This window comes from Callithrix jacchus, chromosome 5 (genome assembly GCF_049354715.1).
Source record: "Callithrix jacchus isolate 240 chromosome 5, calJac240_pri, whole genome shotgun sequence".
Taxonomy (NCBI): Eukaryota; Metazoa; Chordata; class Mammalia; order Primates; family Cebidae; genus Callithrix; species Callithrix jacchus.
Window position 1 is genome coordinate 165,242,594 of NC_133506.1, and position 18,762 is coordinate 165,261,355.

Below are 18,762 nucleotides of genomic sequence, written 5' to 3' on the forward strand. Positions count from 1 at the left end.
ACTGTTTTTGTGACTAATGTTATATATATTACATCTTTAAACACCATAAAAGAATTATCATGAGGGACCAAAAGAAAAATAAAAGGTCTTTATAAAGCAAGTTTAATTTAGCCAAGCCTTTACTAAAGGCAAAATGATGTTTGAAAGATGGAGTACATTTATCCACATATAAATATGTATTTTCATTAACATTAACACTCTGTGACAAGGTACAGAATTTGTACAAAATTCAAATTCAGAACATCTTAAAATTATACCCAATTTTAATTTTCCTATTTTAAGATTTTAAAATAGTCTAGCCTCACTAAAAAGAAATTCAGACACCATGAAATTCTGCTGTCTCAGGCATCAATTTAATACATAATTGGGGGAAAAAAGTAATACACATATTACAAAAAGATCTATTGTCATAACAAGTAAATACTGAATAAGTTAATTTTAAAGCAAACAATTTATTAATCTTGAAAATAAAAACAAAAAGATCTTGTCAAACTTTGACTACTGGAAAGACTACTACCAATAAGGAAAATCTGACCAAATGTACGGTTGTATTTCAGATTTTTATACTCAATAAATGACAAAAGCCATCTTCTAATAGTACATAAACAATTCAGAGTTTTCAGTTTACCTTCTATAATTGCTGCTATAACCTTTACCGCGAGGTGAAGGGCCATGTATGAATCTACATGTGTTTCCATAGAGGCAGCTGCCAGTCTTCAGCCAGTTACGGCACTGTGTCTAAGAGACAGATATTACCATGTAAATTTCATATTGAGTTCTGGGGAAAAAAATGCTAGTGGGACAAAATTAAAACAAATGCTATCAAAATTCCAGCTAACCTGTGAGATATTACTCCCCAAATAATAAAAACTTCAGGAAAAAAATATGGAAAACCCATAAACCTTACCGCCTTTGAAAAAATTACTGAACCAACTTTCCTACAATAAACCAACCGGTTCACCTTTATGATACAAATGAGCATTTCAGTAACAGAATTCTAAGAGAACCCCTGTGACTATCCTAGTGACAACTCACCTCTGGTGTACTGCCAGTGCTGGGTCCAAGCCTCTCAAACACACTGGGTCTTCGGGATGTGCTATCAGATATGGTCTTGGTATTTTCCACTGTGACCTTCCTTCTAATTTTTGACATTTTGTACTACTTTAACCAAAAAAGAAAGAGGCAAAACTGTAAAATTCTTCAGTTTTAAATAACTGAGCCCACAACTTACAAGTAGATAAAACTATAGGTAACAGTGTAAAATTACACGGCATTTTCCTTGGGAGATAAAAAAGGCATAGGAGAGGTCACAGGTAAACAGAGATAAGGTATCTTCTAACACATGTCTCACTGGTGAATTTATAACAGCTGTGAAATCTGTTGGCTAGAATTGTACCTCTTCTGCAGAGTGAACAAATATGATTCTACTCACACAGTGAAGTTTTCATGGTACAATCAACCTCAGAAGACATAGCACAAAATCTTTACTTTATAAAAGTTACTTACAAAAATTGCTTCAAAATTTAGTAACTCTAACCTCTAAGAAAAAGTTGTTAACCATCAACTGGTTAAATGAAGAAGAGTTACGCTAAAGAAAATTGGAAAACAAAACTGGGTGAAAATTTTGATAGCAGAAATCATACTTCATAAGTTTAAGTGACAATAGTAGTTATGTTCCAAAAATCAGGTTGGAGAAAAATGAATGATATTTTAATATTTTCTTTGCCTTACAGAGATCAAAGCAATTTGATCAAGCTTATTTATTTTCCAGTAACACAAAAAGAAAACCCAATGTCGCTAAAGACAACTTTCAAAACAGGACAGATTGTAGAACTAGAAAAAGTCAAGGTGTTTCTATAATCCATACTACACTGACATAAAATTCAAAGGTGTTAAAAGTAATTAACAGACTATTTTACCATTATTAGTAATAAAAAAATAGACAAATTATAAAAATATTTTTATTTTATTTCACCTTTAAGCTCTGTTGGATTTAATGTAAACATAGAAATATTTTTTAAAAAGTAAATATAACATTCAAAAACTGAAACCATAATAAAAATCTAATCCAGTGACACAATTGGGTAACTGAACTAGAGATACAAGTATCAGATGATGATACTATAATATGTATTAGAAAATAATACTGAATTCTAGATGAAGATACAACCCAGAGCATACGCTACCATGGGAAGAGGGCAGAAACTGCCTCATAAGGGAAAGGAAAGAAAAGCACCATTGTATATCTTGCTTTATACAAACTAAATATTACTTGAAATCTTATCAATCATCACAAGTTACTAGAATGAATGATAGCAGCTAAAAGTTTCATTTGGTCTCTATAAAGATCACAAATATTCTTTACTGTGGTTTCAAAGTACAGACATACCACTTTAAAGAATATTAAATCATGGTAGTACCTAACTGAAATTACCTAATACAGCAACAAAAAGTTATAAACAATGTTTGGTTCTATGAGGTACTTCAGGTCACATTTTTAAAAGAATCCAAAGAATAAGAACAACATTAGATAAATAAAAGATGGTACATCAAGGAAGGAAAATATGAAATAATATATGGTGGCTTGCCAGGTGTGGTGGCACACACCTGTAATCCCAGCACTTTGGGAGGCCGAGGTGGGAGGATCACAAGGTCAAGAGATCAAGACCATTCCGGCCAACATGGTGAAACCCCGTCTCTACTAAAAATACAAAAAAAAAGGGCCAGGAACGGTGGCTCACATCTGTAATCCCAGCACTTTGGGAGGCGGAGGCAGGCAGATCACTAGGTCAAGCGATCGAGACCAATCTTGCCATGGTGAAACCCTGCCTCTACTAAAAATACAAAAATTAGCCGGGTGTGTTGGCACACGCCTGTAGTCCCAGCTGCTCGGGAGGCTGAGGTGGAAGAATCACTTGAACCCAGGAGGCAGAGGTTGCAGTGAGCCGAGATTGCGCCACTGCACTCCAGCCTGGTGACAGAGCAAGACTCCGTCTCAAAAAAAAACATTAGCTGGGTGTGGTGGCACAAGCCTGCAGTCCCAAGCTACTAGGGAGGCTGAGGCAGGAGAATCACTTGAACCCCAGAGGTGGAGGCTGCACTGAACTAAGATTGCACCACTGCACTCTAGCCTGGTGACAAAGGAAGATGAAAGAAAGGAAGGAAGGGAGGGAGGAAGGAAGGTTGGTTGGTTTTAAATTGGAAAATCTGTATTCTTATTCATTAATATAAAATGTAATAATTCTTTTGATACAATAGCAGTTAATTTTTAGTGATTTTAAGAAGCTAGAGAATTACTTTACAGTAATTATAAAGTTAAGAATTAGTAGAGAGGATCACATAAATAAACAATAATTTGCTGCAACACAAAGTCACTTACATAATAACTGTTCTCCAGGTAAGGAATGACACACCAATTCTACATACTGATATTAGCATTATAACATAATCTCTGATTTAATTTTTTTTAGACTCATTCTCAGTCAAAATGTGAACATATGGAGGAAAAGCTGGTAAAATTTCCTATGTCCCTTTGATTTACTGAGCATAAAAAACTGAAAGCTAAGAGAAGTGGAGCTGGGAAAGATCTAGAATATGTGAAGTTTTAACTGAGAAAAACACTTTCTTTACAATATGCATGCAAGCATGATTCAATAAGAAGTAAATGTTATCATACCATGTATAAAAGTTTGAGAAAAACAAAGTTTCATTATATATTGCTATAAATATTAATATACAATATACAGTGTAATCCTTAACCATAATTTTTAAAAAAAACATTTCTTATTAAACAAAATTGAATAGGTTGAATAGGTTCCAAAATGTCCTTATTTGCTAGTTATCTATAACTTAGAAAACAGGCACACCATCCTACCACACTGCCTCGAGTGGACTAACACTAATTTTTTTACTTTTCCCTCCATTGTCACTGGGAATGAGTTAGTTCTGTCCCCAACATCTCCACTACCAGCACAGCCTCCTTCAAAAATTTCGATGGTAACGGTTTCCAGTTAGGACAACAAGCTATTTATTATTATACTTAAAACATTGGTCATCTACCATGTCCTTTCTTGTTTTTCTGAGGTCTGCAGGCATTAACTCTATAGTTTCTTTTCCTGCTCTGTCCTCTTAATTCAGCACTACTCTCTTCCCTTGACCTTTTGCTTTGCTGGTCTGACAGCTCCTCTCCAATCCTAGACTTCTAATACAAACTTTGAAGATTTCAAGGGTTTGGATTTCTATGAAAGACAATCAAGTGAAGACTAATGATCCGCTTACTCACTTCCCTCACCCACCCCCATGTTCTTTCCACAGAGACAAAATTGCTTTTACATGTGACATCAAGAACTATTCGAGATTCACCTACATAGTAATTATCCCAGGATTTTCACTTCCAACTACCACTGTACTGAGTCTTCCAACTTAGGAAAGAAATGAAATTAAGTAAAGATGTATTCTCATTTTTCTCAGAGTCCTAGAGTACCAGTCTTCGTCCTAAAGTAGCACTGCATCTGAGTACAAGGTCTGGGTTACAGCAAGGTCCTGGACAGAAAATTTAAAACAATAATAACAGTAATACACACACACACATATATTCTTTAAAATGTTCATTAATGTGTATATATGTATGTGTGCAAAACATCTGGTGCAAAAAGGAAAAAAGTAGGAACTGAAGATTTCCAGCTGAAATAATTCTTCTGCTCATCCATGTAAAAACCTCCATCAGTAGTCAACACTAAAATGTTACTTAAGTTACTAATGACGCATTCAAGAGTCTGGATAAACAGAATGCTTCCTGCTTGCAAAGAACACAACTTTTAAAAGCCCATTTGTCCAGAAATATACACAATATCTACAGTACAACAGAGAATCTTTTTTCATATATTAAACTACATGTTACCAGTTAGGGTGACAATTAGAATTTTCAACCCTATTTAAAACTTTCGGCCCCTACAGGAAAACGAACACCAGAACAGTTAAAATGTAGACTTTAAGGAGGGGGAAAGCTTTTTCAAATTTTATCTGAACAGGCTTCAATGTTAAGTAAATGATTCAAAGTATATGAGAAAAATTAGAAACAATAAGATAAAAATGTAAACACTAAAGTCTTTCCTATTATAGAGAATATAAATCCAGGTCATACGAATAACTTACTAATTTACTCTTCTATGAAGGTTTTCCTCCATTTTTGTTTCTGGTTTAAGTTGCCATCACACTTCCACCCACAACATGAAGTCTTTCCCAAACACAAGAATTATCAAAGATAGAGTGGCACTAATGAAAATCTATTCCTTTATTTTCCTATTTCTTCTCTCCATTTGCAGAGTAAATGAATATCTGAATATCTCTTTTTATTAAAAAAGAAAATGGAAAAAGAAAAGGAAAATCCAGGACACAAAGTTTTAGTCTATTAATAAAGACACAACAAAAGAGGGTCTTAAATGGGAATGGCTCCCTTGCCCCAGGAAACTTACAATATTACACTGTACTCAGAGGTTCACATTATAATTATGGCTGAGAAAGGAGAAGCATACAAGAGAGACTCTTTTTGAATAACGATTCCAAAAGCTCAATTACGAAAAGCTTGTCAATAAACACATATCCCTTCTAGTATCTTCACTTCAATCCGTAACTGTCTTTTTCAGGTCTCATCTTCTGGAAGCCTAAGTGAAAGCATAACACTTTAATCTGGATGAGTAGCGGCATAGTATTAGGAAATTTTCAAATAATTAGGCAATTAAAACTACATGAAAGTACTAACTGGTAGGATAAATCCCTATACTCTGAATTTCTAAGATTAAAAAGGTGATACTAAAAATAAGGTATCTTCACATTTATATTTCATAATTTTAGAAAGAAAAAATTAAGTTTATTTGATGCATAGTTTGAGAGAACTTTTTTTTTTTTTTTTTGAGACGGAGTTTCGCTGTTGTTACCCAGGCTGGAGTGCAATGGCGCGATCTCTGCTCACCGCAACCTCCGCCTCCCGGGTTCAGGCAATTCTCCTACCTCAGCCTCCTGAGTAGCTGGGATTACAGGCACGCACCACCATGCCCAGCTAATTTTTTGTTTTTTTAGTAGAGACGGGGTTTCACCATGTTGACCAGGATGGTCTCGATCTGTTGACCTCGTGATCCACCCACCTCGGCCTCCGAAAGTGCTGGGATTACAGGGCTGAGCCACCGCGCCCGGCTTGAGAGAACATTTTAAAAAGAACTTTCTAAAACAGTCTTTCAGATTGCTTCCATAAATTTAATACTAAAACAATTCCAAACTAAAATACTCAGCTGACTACATAGGAATTAGTGAAGCAACACTGCAGCACTGTGCAGAAAAAATAATATGTTAAAAAGCCTGCACAGAGAACATCCCGTGCTGGTAGCTACTCTCAAGTGAAGCAAAAAGGACTGCAACATACAAACACACACACACACACACACACACACACACACACAAGAATAAAAGAGTCTTTCTATATTAACAGCAGTTAATGTTTCAACTACTACTATAGCTCCACGTCTATACAAGATGGAAGATGGAGCTGGGAGAGATGAGGCGGTGAGGGAAACAAACATCCACGGAAAACCAATTCTCTAAGTATATGTCAATGTTTTTCCTCTATGCAAATGCTAATGCATATTAAAAATAAACACTGATGACTTATTACAATTTTAACAATTTGTATAGATGTTAGGATACCATCCACCTGCTGGATTTTAGTATGTTAATTCATATTACAAATACGAAAATCATATAAACTTGCAAATCTCAAAATACGCAGTGTCCATTTCGAATGACCAGTAATCAGGAAGCCAGTAAGAGGCATACATTTGATAAAATTGAATCCTACTAGATGCACACAGTGAAAGCCTTAGTTTCACAGCGCAATATTTTTAAAGTCACAAATTGTTACAAGCTTGCATCAGCGTTGTTAGTCTCCGGTTGAAACAATCATGTTATAATCTAAACAGTTCATTAAAAATTATTTGAAAATCTATAGATTGTATTCACAATACGCTCCAATATATTGTTGCTTAGGTACTAAAGCCAGTAATTTCAAATGTTACAGAAGTAGACCCCGCTAACTGGCACCACATACCCAAAGACTGAACTGCATTACGAATTTATTCTCCAACCGTACCGCGGACTTTGAAAACTAGAAGTGTAAAGATGTTTTCCAAACTTCTTAAACTAATTCTTTAAAAATCCAAAAACCTTAAGAGACTTCATACTCCCATAATTTTCAAAGTAGTTCGAATTACCTGAAAGCCCCAAAGTACAACCAAGTACCTTAAGACTCCACCCTCCACAAACAAGATCTTACCAATTATCATTCAAGTACTGTCAACTCTGAATAATTTTCAAACCACGTAAGTTGCATGAGCCTATTATACAGAGATAATGCCAAAGAGACTGTCTCCTTTCATTCCACGTTCCCCCGCTTCTGACAGCTGCCAAAACTACCTACCTACAGCACGTGAAGATAAAGTACCACTCAATTCCCAGGACCGAAATCGTTATCGCTGCTGAGAAAAAAACAAGACCGATCACAAGATGTCTTTCTCTCACAGGCCTGGGACGCGTATCGAGGGAGATTCTTAACCTAAGCCCAAAGTGCTGCACCTTCCGTCGCACACAAATGCGAAGACCACACAAGGGTCCCCGTGCGTCCATCAAACGGTAACGAGGGGCACAGCCTATCGAATGAGCCTACCTGTCTCCCTTAGACAAATGCCAGAATCGTAACCACAGCGAAAAATTCCGTCTGAGCACAGGGAGCTGCTGCAGAGTTAAGGGTGGGATGCTCCATGAAAGCTAAAAATCTCAGGGACTCACGCGAAGATGGGGGGTAACCCGGGCCTCCACATTCCGGGTGCGCCCAACGCCTTTCTCCAGACACCCACGCCAATTCACTGACACTTACCTCCTCCCCAAGCTCTCTTCGCAAGTGCAGTCCGGAGGCAGCACCGCCGCCGCCGCTCCGAGGAGCGGGGGAGGCGACTCTCTGTCCCCGCGCCTGGAACCAGGAGGAGGACGAGGAGAAAGCGGTGCGCGTGCGGTTCCCGGGAACCGGCCCTCCGCCAGCGAGGGGTCCCCGGGACGGCTGAGAAGCAGAACCCGCCCGCCGCCTCGCCAGGGTAAAGCGAAACTTGGTCGTAGGAAGAAAGACAACGAAGCTATTGTAGGGTAAGAAAAGGCAACAAAAACACTATGAGGCCGCTAGAAGGACCGCCTCAAAAAGCCGCCGGAAGTCAGAGCTTTGCCCTGTTCCGCTGCAGACCCGGCAGCTTCCGGCCGTCAGATTAGTCGTCAGTGCGCAGCCATCGCCCTCCGTGGACACGCCCTCTAGGCGTAACGTGCCCTGCGAGGAGTGAGAGTGCGGCCGGCCCTGGAAATCAGCGAATCTGTGCTCTGTGAGAGCTCCTGCGAGAGGAAACTGGGAGCCAGGGAGAACTAAAATTCCCATTTCAAAGGAAATGTAAGAAAGTGTTCTCTTTTTATTACATAATTCGTTCCTATCAACAGTTGTTGTACAAGCGCAGAATGCCGCGTTTGTTGTTGAAAGTAACTAGAGCCATTCATTCATTCGTTCGACAGTGTTTATTGAGCAGCAGAGCGGGAATGAGAGGCCATGTTTGTCGTTTTTGACACTCCCCCTTCTTTCTGGACCATCCATCGCCTACTTCGGAGGAGCAAACGGAATGCATGGTGGTATTTCTAAGGGCACAAGCAGGAAATTTATTGAAAACTTGGAGCAGAAATCTTTAATGTACTTCTGACCACGCTTCCTTGTGTTGAGTAGGATCCAATGGCTGCTTTAATGAACTAGTTTTAATGAAACTAGTTATTAAACTTGCTTGAGATGGCTAGTCAGACGTCGGAAATAAAAGAAAAAGTCAGTAGCTAGACTTTGACAATTTTTTTTTTAAAGGTAAAAAAACGTGAACCCTTGTCTGCCTTAAGGTCAAGGTAGCACTTATGTTCTTTGACAAAACCAAGGAATACGAAAATCTTTTATTAAAACAACGGATAAAACTTAAAAATAATCTGGTACAATGATTCGGTCTTGCTGGAATCAGTAAATTAAAATACTAATGCAGAATGATAAAATCAAGAGCATTAAACATTCCTAATGACATGCCAAGCTATTTTAGAGACTGCGGCAAAAGCTTCTGTACAAGTGGGTTTGATGTAACGCTCTGGTAGCAAGAATCCGTATCTGCCCTTATCTCGAAGTTCAATTGTAAACGAATATTTGATGCCCAAATCATAGAGCCAATCATCCGCACCTCCAGGAGCTAGGTCTGAAAGAAGAAAGAAGTTACTTTTTGAAATATAGGGGTTTCAAATTAATTAATAAACTGAGAATTGTTTGATTTAAATGTTTGTTTGGATACCTTTACATTTTTTTCAGTTTTCAGCTAATATAAACAACTTTGCAGTGAGTACCCTTGTTTATGTAATTGCTTCTTTGTCTCTTTAGAATATTCTTTCCTAGAATAGATTTGCTAGTCTAAGGCTTTGCACTTTTTGCAGTTACGACAAGTTCCCAAATGGACTTCAAAAGAACTGAATTAATTTATACTTCCATAAGCAGGATGTGAATTTGGCCACTTCCCCATCCCATACCATCAATAGGAATTATGAATTCTGATAATTTTACGGGTGAAAACTTTCTTGATTTATTTTTTTTATTATCAGTGAGTTGCACATTTTGTTTGGCATATTTATTGACCATCTTTATATTTCCTATTAGTTGTCCTTCCTCATTTTTCTACTTGGTTCATTTTATCAATTGCTTATAAAAACAATATTAATGTTATTAGTTCTGTTTGGCATGTAGACCTTTTTTTCTCCTTTCATTCGTTTCTTTTTTCATAAGGAATTGTTCTCTCCCTACTGAGCTTTCAACTTCATTTATGCAGAGTTTTCATATGAAAATATATGCTCTACCTGGAATTTACTTTGGTGAAAGACATGTTAATCAATTAATTTTTTTCTAGGTAACTTGTTAGGTTTTCCAACCCCATTAATTGAATAATCTAACGTTCTTTTTTTTTTTTTGAGTGCTAAATTGAGTCCAGGATATGGCAAAATCCGGCCCAAAATTTTAATTTATAATTTTAGCATCTATCTAATACAGTTTGGGGAGCATCACATGAAAGCTATAATTACCAGAAGACTTGTTACAGTTTAATGCATGTTAACTAAAATGTATACATATTTTAGTGTTCCTTATAAACACAGTTTTGACCTTTTTTGAGATGGAGTCTTACTCTGTCACCCAGGCTGGAGTGCAGGGGTGCAATCTGAGCTCACTGCTACCTTTGCCTCCCAGGTTCAAGTGATTCTTATGGGTCAGCCGCCCAAGTAGCTGGCATTACAAGCACTCCGCCATGCCCAGCTAATTTTTGTATTTTTAGTACAGACAGGGTTTCACCATGTTGGCCAGGCTGGTCTCAAACTCCTGACTTCAAGTGATCCTCCCACCTTGGCCTCCCAAAGTGCTGGGATTACAGGGGTGAGCCACCGCGCCTGGCCTCTTTTTGATTTTTCCATTTAAAAAAATGGAAAAACCTGGATTTGGCCTTCAAGCTGTAGTTTTCTGATGCCTGGTTACAGGTTTATTTTCTGCTCCTTTTTCCCCATCTCCCTTCAAACTTCAAAAGGGCAAAATCAGTGTGCCCTCTCACTGTGTGGATGGGTGTTCATCAATAAATATCTTTCAGCAAAAATTAATCAAAACTTTTTGTTAAGAGTTTGTCACGCCGGGCGCGGTGGCTCAAGCCTGTAATCCCAGCACTTTGGGAGGCCGAGGCGGGTGGATCATGAGGTCAAGAGATCGAGACCATCCTGGTCAACATGGTGAAACCCCGTCTCTACTAAAAATACAAAAAATTAGCTGGGCATGGTGGCGCGTGCCTGTAATCCCAGCTACTCGGGAGGCTGAGGCAGGAGAATTGCCTGAACCCAGGAGGCGGAGGTTGCGGTGAGCCGAGATCGCGCCATTGCACTCCAGCCTGGGTAACAAGAGCGAAACTCCGTCTCAAAAAAAAAAAAAAAAAAGAGTTTGTCACAAGCTCTTGTCTGTGTAATGTACATTAAAGACAATCAACTGTAATGTGTTATGAGCTGTAGTCTTGAGGACAAGCTAACACTAAAAAACGCTTGATGCAAATGGGATGCCCTAGATTAGTGTAGTATACAACCCGCACACCCTTCCGTGGCAGCCCTGGGAATCATACCAAAGTTTTATGAACTTTTCTGCTTCACTCACTACTATGATGCCAATTCTGTAATTCCTACTCTATTGTGATAAATATAAATAGCATTTTGGCTTCTTTTTAGTAACTCATTTATTTTATTTTTATTTGTTTATTTTTTTGAGATGGAGTTTTGCTCTTATTGCCCAGGCTGCAGTGTGGTGGTGCGATCTCGGCTCATTGCAACCTGCACATCCCAGGTTGAAATGATTCTTCTGCCTTAGTCTCCTGAGTAGCTATGATAGGCATGCGCCACCATGCCCAGCTAATTTTGTATTTTTAGTAGAGACGGGGTTTCACCATGTTGGTCAGGCTGGTCTCAAACTCCTGACCTTAAAAGTGATCCACCTCGGCCTCCCAAAGTGCTGGGATTGCAGGTGTGAGTACTGTGCCTGGCCAGTAACTCATTTATTTATATAGTTTCATTCAGCGCTGTCATAGCGATTATTTTTCTGTTCCTAATTATTACCATTCAAATGTATTACATATGACCCTATTTAATTTGGAAAAATTAAATACACAAAGAAAAGCAGATCACACAGATTTCTTTAGCAGCTCAAAGTTCTCTAAGATCATGAGAAGAAATACTTACATAAGGTTTCTGAGCCACTGCCATGTGTATACATGGTATTTTTACTGGTTTTCGCAATAGCACGAACTGCTTCACTGGCTACTAGAGACTGGAAGCAAGAAGACATGGAATTTCAGTTAATGTGCAGCTTTGAAACAGGACAGGTAGAAGTTTCTAAAAAACAATCACACAATAATTGAATCAAAGTGTACATGTAGAAAATCTAGATTCATCCACAAGGCAAATTAATAAGATTAACAAATTAACTTAAAAATGTGCACTTTGTGGCAATCACAATTGGGTGGCTTTAAACATAAACTATTCCAATATATTGAAATTTTAATTTGCAGAAAAAATTTCTCACATGCCTTTTTGGGAATTTATTTATTATGGAAAGTGAAGTATTACTACATTTCAAAGGCTTAGAGGTACTCCATTTCTGAACAAAATTATCAGCAAATTTTAAATCCAGAGTCTCTAAACACATACATACACCTGATACATGCATGATTCACTTCTTATCCTTCTCACAAGTTCTATTTTCTTCTTGTGTAAAATGTCTAATGACTTTCACAGATTCATCGGATCAAAAAAGATTATGACTCTGGTATGGAGCAGGATATTAACAAAGACCCCAATTCGACTTCATTTTGTTCTAGTTTACACAAATCTGTTCTGAAGTTCTCACTTACCTGGAACTTTTGTGAAATTGGAACTAGCATCACGGTATACACTGTGACCCTCTTGAAAAACTCAAGAGATTTATCAGCGGATATTATTTTATGCCATTTCTTTGTTCAAAAAATAAATTTTAATGGAAGCCCACTGTCTACATAATGAAATACAAATTTATCTGACATTCACACCCCCTCACAAGCCAACCTCATCTACTTTCTGATGGTATCGCCCTCCACTTTTGCATCCTCTTATGGGGAACAACATCTTCTCTGGTTGGAAGGTCCTCCCTTCCCTGTCTGCCTAAAGAAATCCTCTTTCAATGCCTGTCTAAAATGTATCTAATCTTTGACATCAACAGCACTTTATTATCCGTTGGTTTTCCCCCTTAATAGATTGTAAATTCCGCAAGGACAGGAACTACTTCATCTCCTCACTTAGCATTTCCCTCCGAATGCATGAATGAAGCCAGGCCTTGCTATTCTTTTTTTTTTTTTTTTTGAGACGGAGTTTCGCTCTTGTTACCCAGGCTGGAGTGCAATGGTGCATTCTCGGCTCACCACAACCTCCGCCTCCTGGGTTCAGGCAATTCTCCTGCCTCAGCCTCCCGAGTAGCTAGGACTACAGGCACGTGCCACCACGCCCAGCTAATTTTTTGTATTTTTAGTACAGACGGGGTTTCACCATGTTGACCAGGATGGTCTCGATCTCTTGACCTCGTGATCCACCCGCCTCGGCCTCCCAAAGTGCTGGGATTACAGGCTTGAGCCACTGCGCCCGGCCCCAGGCCTTGCTATTCTAATCAGAAGTGAGTTGTACCATCTGTGCCACTTACTTAGTAGTTACTCTGTGTCACCCTAGAGTACAGCTATTTGTAACATTTGCTCATAACCATAACACATTCTCTTAAAGGGCAGGATTTTACCTAATGCTTCTTTAGACATCCATTGACAAGGTATTTTACACGTAATGGCTTTCAACAAATACGTGTGCTGACAGTAATGGAAAAAAAGCGTAATTAGACTAATTCTACTTCCCAAATCAGGATACGTTTCCTTTTATTTCTTTAAAGATATTTTTTAAAGGTACTTTCCTTTAGAATCTTCCCTCGAGAAGAAAAAAGCTCAAGTATCAAGTATATTTATTTCTAAATGGGCTATTTTCAGCAAATGGAAATAATCTTAATATTTGTCATCAGCAATTGCTAGATCCTGAAATGTGACTATATTTTATTCTGTTAAGAGAGCCAGAAAAAAAAAAGAGTCACTAAGAAACCAGCTACTACCTAAAATTTAGTCCCCGCCCAAGAATGGGGCTGTTGCCATAACACTTTCACTATCTGAAGAGCATCTGGGATGAGGATTTGTTGAAGCCTAGCTACAATCCTTCAAGAATCCTTGCATCTTTTACCATCAACCCAAACACACAGTATCTGGGGCTAAAAAGTGCTACGGGCGTAGCAGGTTATATGAGTCCTCTGTGAACTTCCTGTATTGTTCATTAGGTTCCAAAAAACAGACTCTTGCCTCAATGTTAAAGTTGGAGGTGCTTTAATAGGACCAAAACCCTGAGGGTCCGCGAAGTCAGGGCATAAACAATTCCTGCTGCTAATACCAAAGCAATGAGTGCTGTGTTGAGCCTTATCTGTGGTGGGCTGTTGTAGGAAGCTAGTGACCACAAAGCTGTTGCATGATTCCATAACTCGTCCTTGCTTACATGGCTTCACATGCAGATCAGGTCAAGCGGGGGGTAGTTCCTTCCTAACCTTCCAGGAATTTGTCTGATATTTTCTTAGGGAGCCCATTGTTGGAATAAAGTGCACGTTGTTAGAATAAGTCACGTTCTTTTACATTCCCTTAGCGAACACTGACCTGGGGCAACCTCTCAACAGAATCACACCATGATTTAAAACATCTATCATTTGCCTTCTAGAGGACAAAATTTTTCCCATGGTTTTCGATTTCAACTAAGTATTATTTTATTTCCAAAATGCTAATGAGAAAAATAATTAAGTAGCACTTACCAGTTCCTCATGGTCTTTGGTTTTGCTTCGATTATAGGAATATGGAAACACTATATGCTGGGAGTATGAATGCATGCTGATGTATGCTTTAATGAGGTTGATATTTCTTCTCAAGAAACTAGCCACCGCCTTCACTTCTGGTTCTGACTCGGGATAGAGTCCACAGTAGACTTCTGAGCATGAGAAACTGGATGCACCTTCCTCTGTAGCGAAATTGATAAGGTGAAATGATGAGGGAATGCACATAGTATTTTAATCTGTGGTTTCCCAGGCAATGTATTCTCCTGATATCTATGTTGCAACATTTTTAGCTGAATGGATAGGTAGGGCTCTGTAAAGAGCGTATTTCCACTAAGTGTTGTTTATGCTTCTTTTGAAGTCAGATACTTATCTGCCCACATAGCTGACCTTCTAACAGTCATTCCCAGCACCTGTCTCCCTTGCAACCTTGAGAAAGTGGCTAAGAGAGTCTGAGATGCCAGCCCTGTTCCCAGACTTCTGGTTATGTGAGAAAAAATAAACCCCATTTTACTTAATTCACTGTAGATTGTTTTTCTGATATTTACAATTTTAAAGCTACCCATTAATATCGCCCATAAAAGAAAAGCCTCACTTCAGAACTCAGAATATGTAAGTTCGCCTTCAGTGCTAATTTTAACTTGCTAAAGTGGTTTAGCAAATAAAATGGGATGGTGATATTTGTTGCCAGACTAACGTTCATTCATTCCTTTGATAGATTATAGTTCATATCACTTCAGATAATACCCTGCCTTCCAACACTTCCCTGCTCTGTCCCTCATACACAAAAGTGAAACCTCATCAACCTGCATCTGCCACAAGAGATTATTCCCTCCTGGAAACAGTTGAGGACTCAGGATTTGGTCTGATTCTTGCGCTTTGCCAATCTGAATCCCTTCAAGGATAACTTGAAGTCAATACTAAGAGTCTAGTCTCAGTCTAGCTGCTCTCTTGAACAGACAGTAAGAATAGTAATACTACCATCTGACGCCTGCGGAGCACATGCTGTACATCAGGAACTCTGCTAAGATTTTTGCCACATCTCATTTAATTCTTACAACAACCCTATGAAGTAAATACTGTTATTTTAGGAGGTGCAATCTGGGTATTCTTGGTGGTAACCATTCTTCAGACTAAGAGGCTATACAGCATAGTGTTAAGCACCCAATCACTTGATTCTAAATCTTGACTTTACCATTTATTAGCTATATGGCCTTGGGTTAATTTTTAAAAATCTATCTGTATCTCAATTTCCTTATCTGCAGAATTTTAAAAATTACATATTAAATGCAGATTGAATGAGGATTAAATGAGCTGGTTCATACGAAGTGTTTTGCCTGGCGTGTGGTGTGTGTGTGTGTTTCATGACTGTTGCTGTTTATCATCATCATCATCATCATCATCATCATGTGAACTGAGACCTGACAGAAGCCAGTGTGCACCACAGAGGAGAAGGGGAGAGGAAGGATTCGCTGAGCCTCCTTGGGGCTCCGGGCCCAGTTCCCCTGTTTCTGAGTCTAGCCGCATCCCTGCCTCAGGGTTCCATGGGCTACTCACTATCGTTACAGAGCCTACTTTTCTTATGTAAGCTCATTCTGCTTTCTTCCTATTGTTATATAAACACAACATTAATGCTTGTTAAACACTTATTTCCCTGAGAGGAAAGGTGCTGAACACCTAAGGTCTTCCCAAGTATTTCATTTTTAACCAATAATGTGATTGGATAAACCCTTTTTGATAGTTTGATCACCTTTGAATATTCCTGCCCTTTTATGTAGTATATAATTCTAGAGAATTTAGGTTACATATTGGGGATGGAAGAATGGGAGGACATAACCACTGAATTGAGAAGTGCTGCCCTAATATGAATCCTCAGAGCAGTGTTGCTTAATAGAAATGTGATGCAAGTCACATTTACTGTAAATGCTCCAGTGAGCACTTTTAGAAAAATAAAAAGAAGGCCAGGCATGGTGGCACATGCCTGTAATCCCAGCACTTTGAGAGGTCGAGGCAGGCAGATCACTTTGAGATCAGTTCAAGACCAGTCTGGCCAACATGGTGAAAATCCTCTCTACCAAAAATACAAAAAAAATTAGCCAGGCATGGTGGCACATGCCTCTAATCCCAGCTACGCAAGGCTGAGGCACGAAAATCACTTGAACCTGGGAGGCGGAAATTGCAGTGAACTGAGATCATGCCACTGCACTCCAGCCTGGACAACAGAGCAAGACTCTTCCCCCCCGCCACCCCCCCCGCCACACGCACACAGAAATATGTGAGATTAATTCAATATTATAATTTATTTAACAAACTGTGTACAAAGTATCATTTTAAATGTAACCAACATAAAAATTATTCTTGAAATAATTTCATGTTCCTTTTTTCATACTAGGTCTTCAAATTCTGGTGTGTATTTAACACTCAGTGCATGTCTCAATTCAGACAAGCTACATTGCGAGCACTGGATAGCCACATGTGATTAGTGGCTACTGTGCTGGACAGTGAGCCTCACATTCTCATCCTGTGACTGTCATTCTGGAGATTTCAAGCATTTTAGTGGAAAGGGCCCCGAAGAGGCAGGAAACTTGAGGTTCAGACTCTGGTTTACCATTAAGCAGTCGTGTTAATTTGGGCAACTACTTCATCCATCTTAGCCTCAGGGGTCTCATCTGTACCTCAAAGGAACTTGGGCCACTGGACCCCTCCAAGCTCAAGCATTCTTTGATCTATAGACATGGAACCAAGAACACTGTGAAATATCTATAATAGGCAAATTCGTTGAGACAGAAAGTAGATAAGAAATTACCAAGGCCTGGGGAGAAGGAGGGATGAGGAGATACTGCCTACTGGTTACAACAGGCAAAAATCTCTCTTTGAGACAAAATTTGGGGAATAGATGTAGTGATTATGAATGTCCTTAATGTCACTGAATTTTACAATTTAAAATGGTTAAAATGGCAAATTTTATATTACACGTGTTTTGTCACAATAAAAAATAACTTTAAAAAACACTCATAGAAAAAGAAAGAAAGGATTTTCCATTCAAGCCAGTTGCAGAAACTTTGTAGTTGAACTCTTAGAAAATGTGTGGTGCTATCTTAGGAAGCTGAGACAAAGGTTCTCACAATGTGCTCCTGTTATGAATGGGGTAGCGTCCTTCTAAAATTCCTGTGTTGAAGCCCTAAGCCCCAGTGTGACTGTATTTAAAGATAAGGCCTTTAAGGAGATAAGGTGAAATGAAGTCGTAAGCATGGGGCCCTAATCCAATGGGACTGCTGCCCTTATAGGAATAAAGAGAGTCATCAGGGAGGTTTGTGCGGAAAGAAAAGGCCAAGTGAGGGCACGGAGCGACAGCAGCCAATCAGAGAATCCCCAGGAAGACCTCACTCTGCTGGCACCTTGATTTTGGACTTCCAGTCCTCTGCAGCTGTGAGAAAATTGCTTTTTAAGCCACCCACCCATGGTATTTGGTTACAGTAACCTGAGAAGAGGAAGACATCCCTACAACCTATTCTCCACTCTCATCTCCAACACACACACACACAAATTTTAATACAGAGGAGCATAAAATGAATAAGTAGGCTTGATATGTCACTTCCCATTAATGAGTGAGGTGTTTCTTAGATCCTTGATATAAAGAATCATAGGGGCACATGCTAGTTATAGGGATGAGAAAGATAAGATTAAATTCTTCTTTCTCACTGTCTTGCTTACATAGTACTGAATAGACACTGGGACAGTTGGTAATAAAAAGAGTTCCTTACAATTACTTTTTATTTTATTCGGGATTTTTAAAAAATTAAAAACCCGGATGCTTGCTGCTTCTGTTTCTGTTTTTCACTCTTCTGATACATAACAATATATAGCACCATGTCCAAGAGAGGGCTGAGACATTTCTTGATGACAAAAACGGAATATATTTTGACTACTTCACTATCCAAATTAAATAACACTGACTTCTCCCAGATAAATATTAAGTGAAATCAAGCACCAGAAGAGCTTGAGGATAAAATCAAAAGTTCCAAAAGGGAACTGGTAACTGAAGAATGTCAGATATAGAAGAATTTCATAAATTTGGAGTCAATCAACCTGGCTTGGAGTCAGTCATCCCAGCTCTGCCGTGTACTTGCACATACTTGCTATGTGCCCTTGAGGAAAGGACTTAACTGTTTTCAGTCTGGGTTCCTCCATCCATGATTTGTAGATAATGA

At 38.8% G+C, this 18,762-nt stretch overlaps 2 protein-coding genes and 1 long non-coding RNA gene across 34 annotated transcripts in view; 1 reads left to right on the forward strand and 2 right to left on the reverse strand.

The window, feature by feature from the left end:
- The window catches only part of ZC3H13 (zinc finger CCCH-type containing 13), a 90,248-nt gene extending 82,004 nt beyond the window's left edge, over window positions 1-8,244 (reverse strand). For 10 of the 32 annotated variants that reach the window (XM_008992254.5, XM_008992246.5, XM_078375384.1 and 7 more), the window contains exons 1-3: window positions 7,925-8,244; window positions 1,036-1,161; window positions 629-738 (exon numbers count right to left, since the gene is read on the reverse strand). In XM_008992254.5, the coding sequence (XP_008990502.3) occupies window positions 629-738; window positions 1,036-1,152 (227 nt within the window). In that variant the 5' untranslated portion in view covers window positions 1,153-1,161; window positions 7,925-8,244. Of the gene's footprint in view, window positions 1-628; window positions 739-1,035; window positions 1,162-7,468; window positions 7,527-7,924 lie in introns of all 32 variants that reach the window. The other 22 variants (XM_035302622.3, XM_002742688.6, XM_078375385.1 and 19 more) reach the window with 7 other exon arrangements.
- Window positions 8,245-8,373: 129 nt separating this feature from the next.
- LOC100896704 (uncharacterized) lies at window positions 8,374-9,381 on the forward strand. The gene is made up of 2 exons (XR_001911304.4): window positions 8,374-8,479; window positions 8,599-9,381. It is a non-coding gene; the product is annotated as an uncharacterized LOC100896704 (long non-coding RNA).
- Window positions 9,001-18,762, reverse strand: part of CPB2 (carboxypeptidase B2) — a 62,618-nt gene continuing 52,856 nt past the window's right edge. The window contains exons 9-11 of the mRNA XM_002742691.7: window positions 14,534-14,736; window positions 11,857-11,944; window positions 9,001-9,305 (exon numbers count right to left, since the gene is read on the reverse strand). Coding sequence (XP_002742737.2) covers window positions 9,121-9,305; window positions 11,857-11,944; window positions 14,534-14,736 — 476 coding nt within the window. The 3' untranslated portion in view covers window positions 9,001-9,120. The remainder of the gene's footprint in view (window positions 9,306-11,856; window positions 11,945-14,533; window positions 14,737-18,762) is intronic.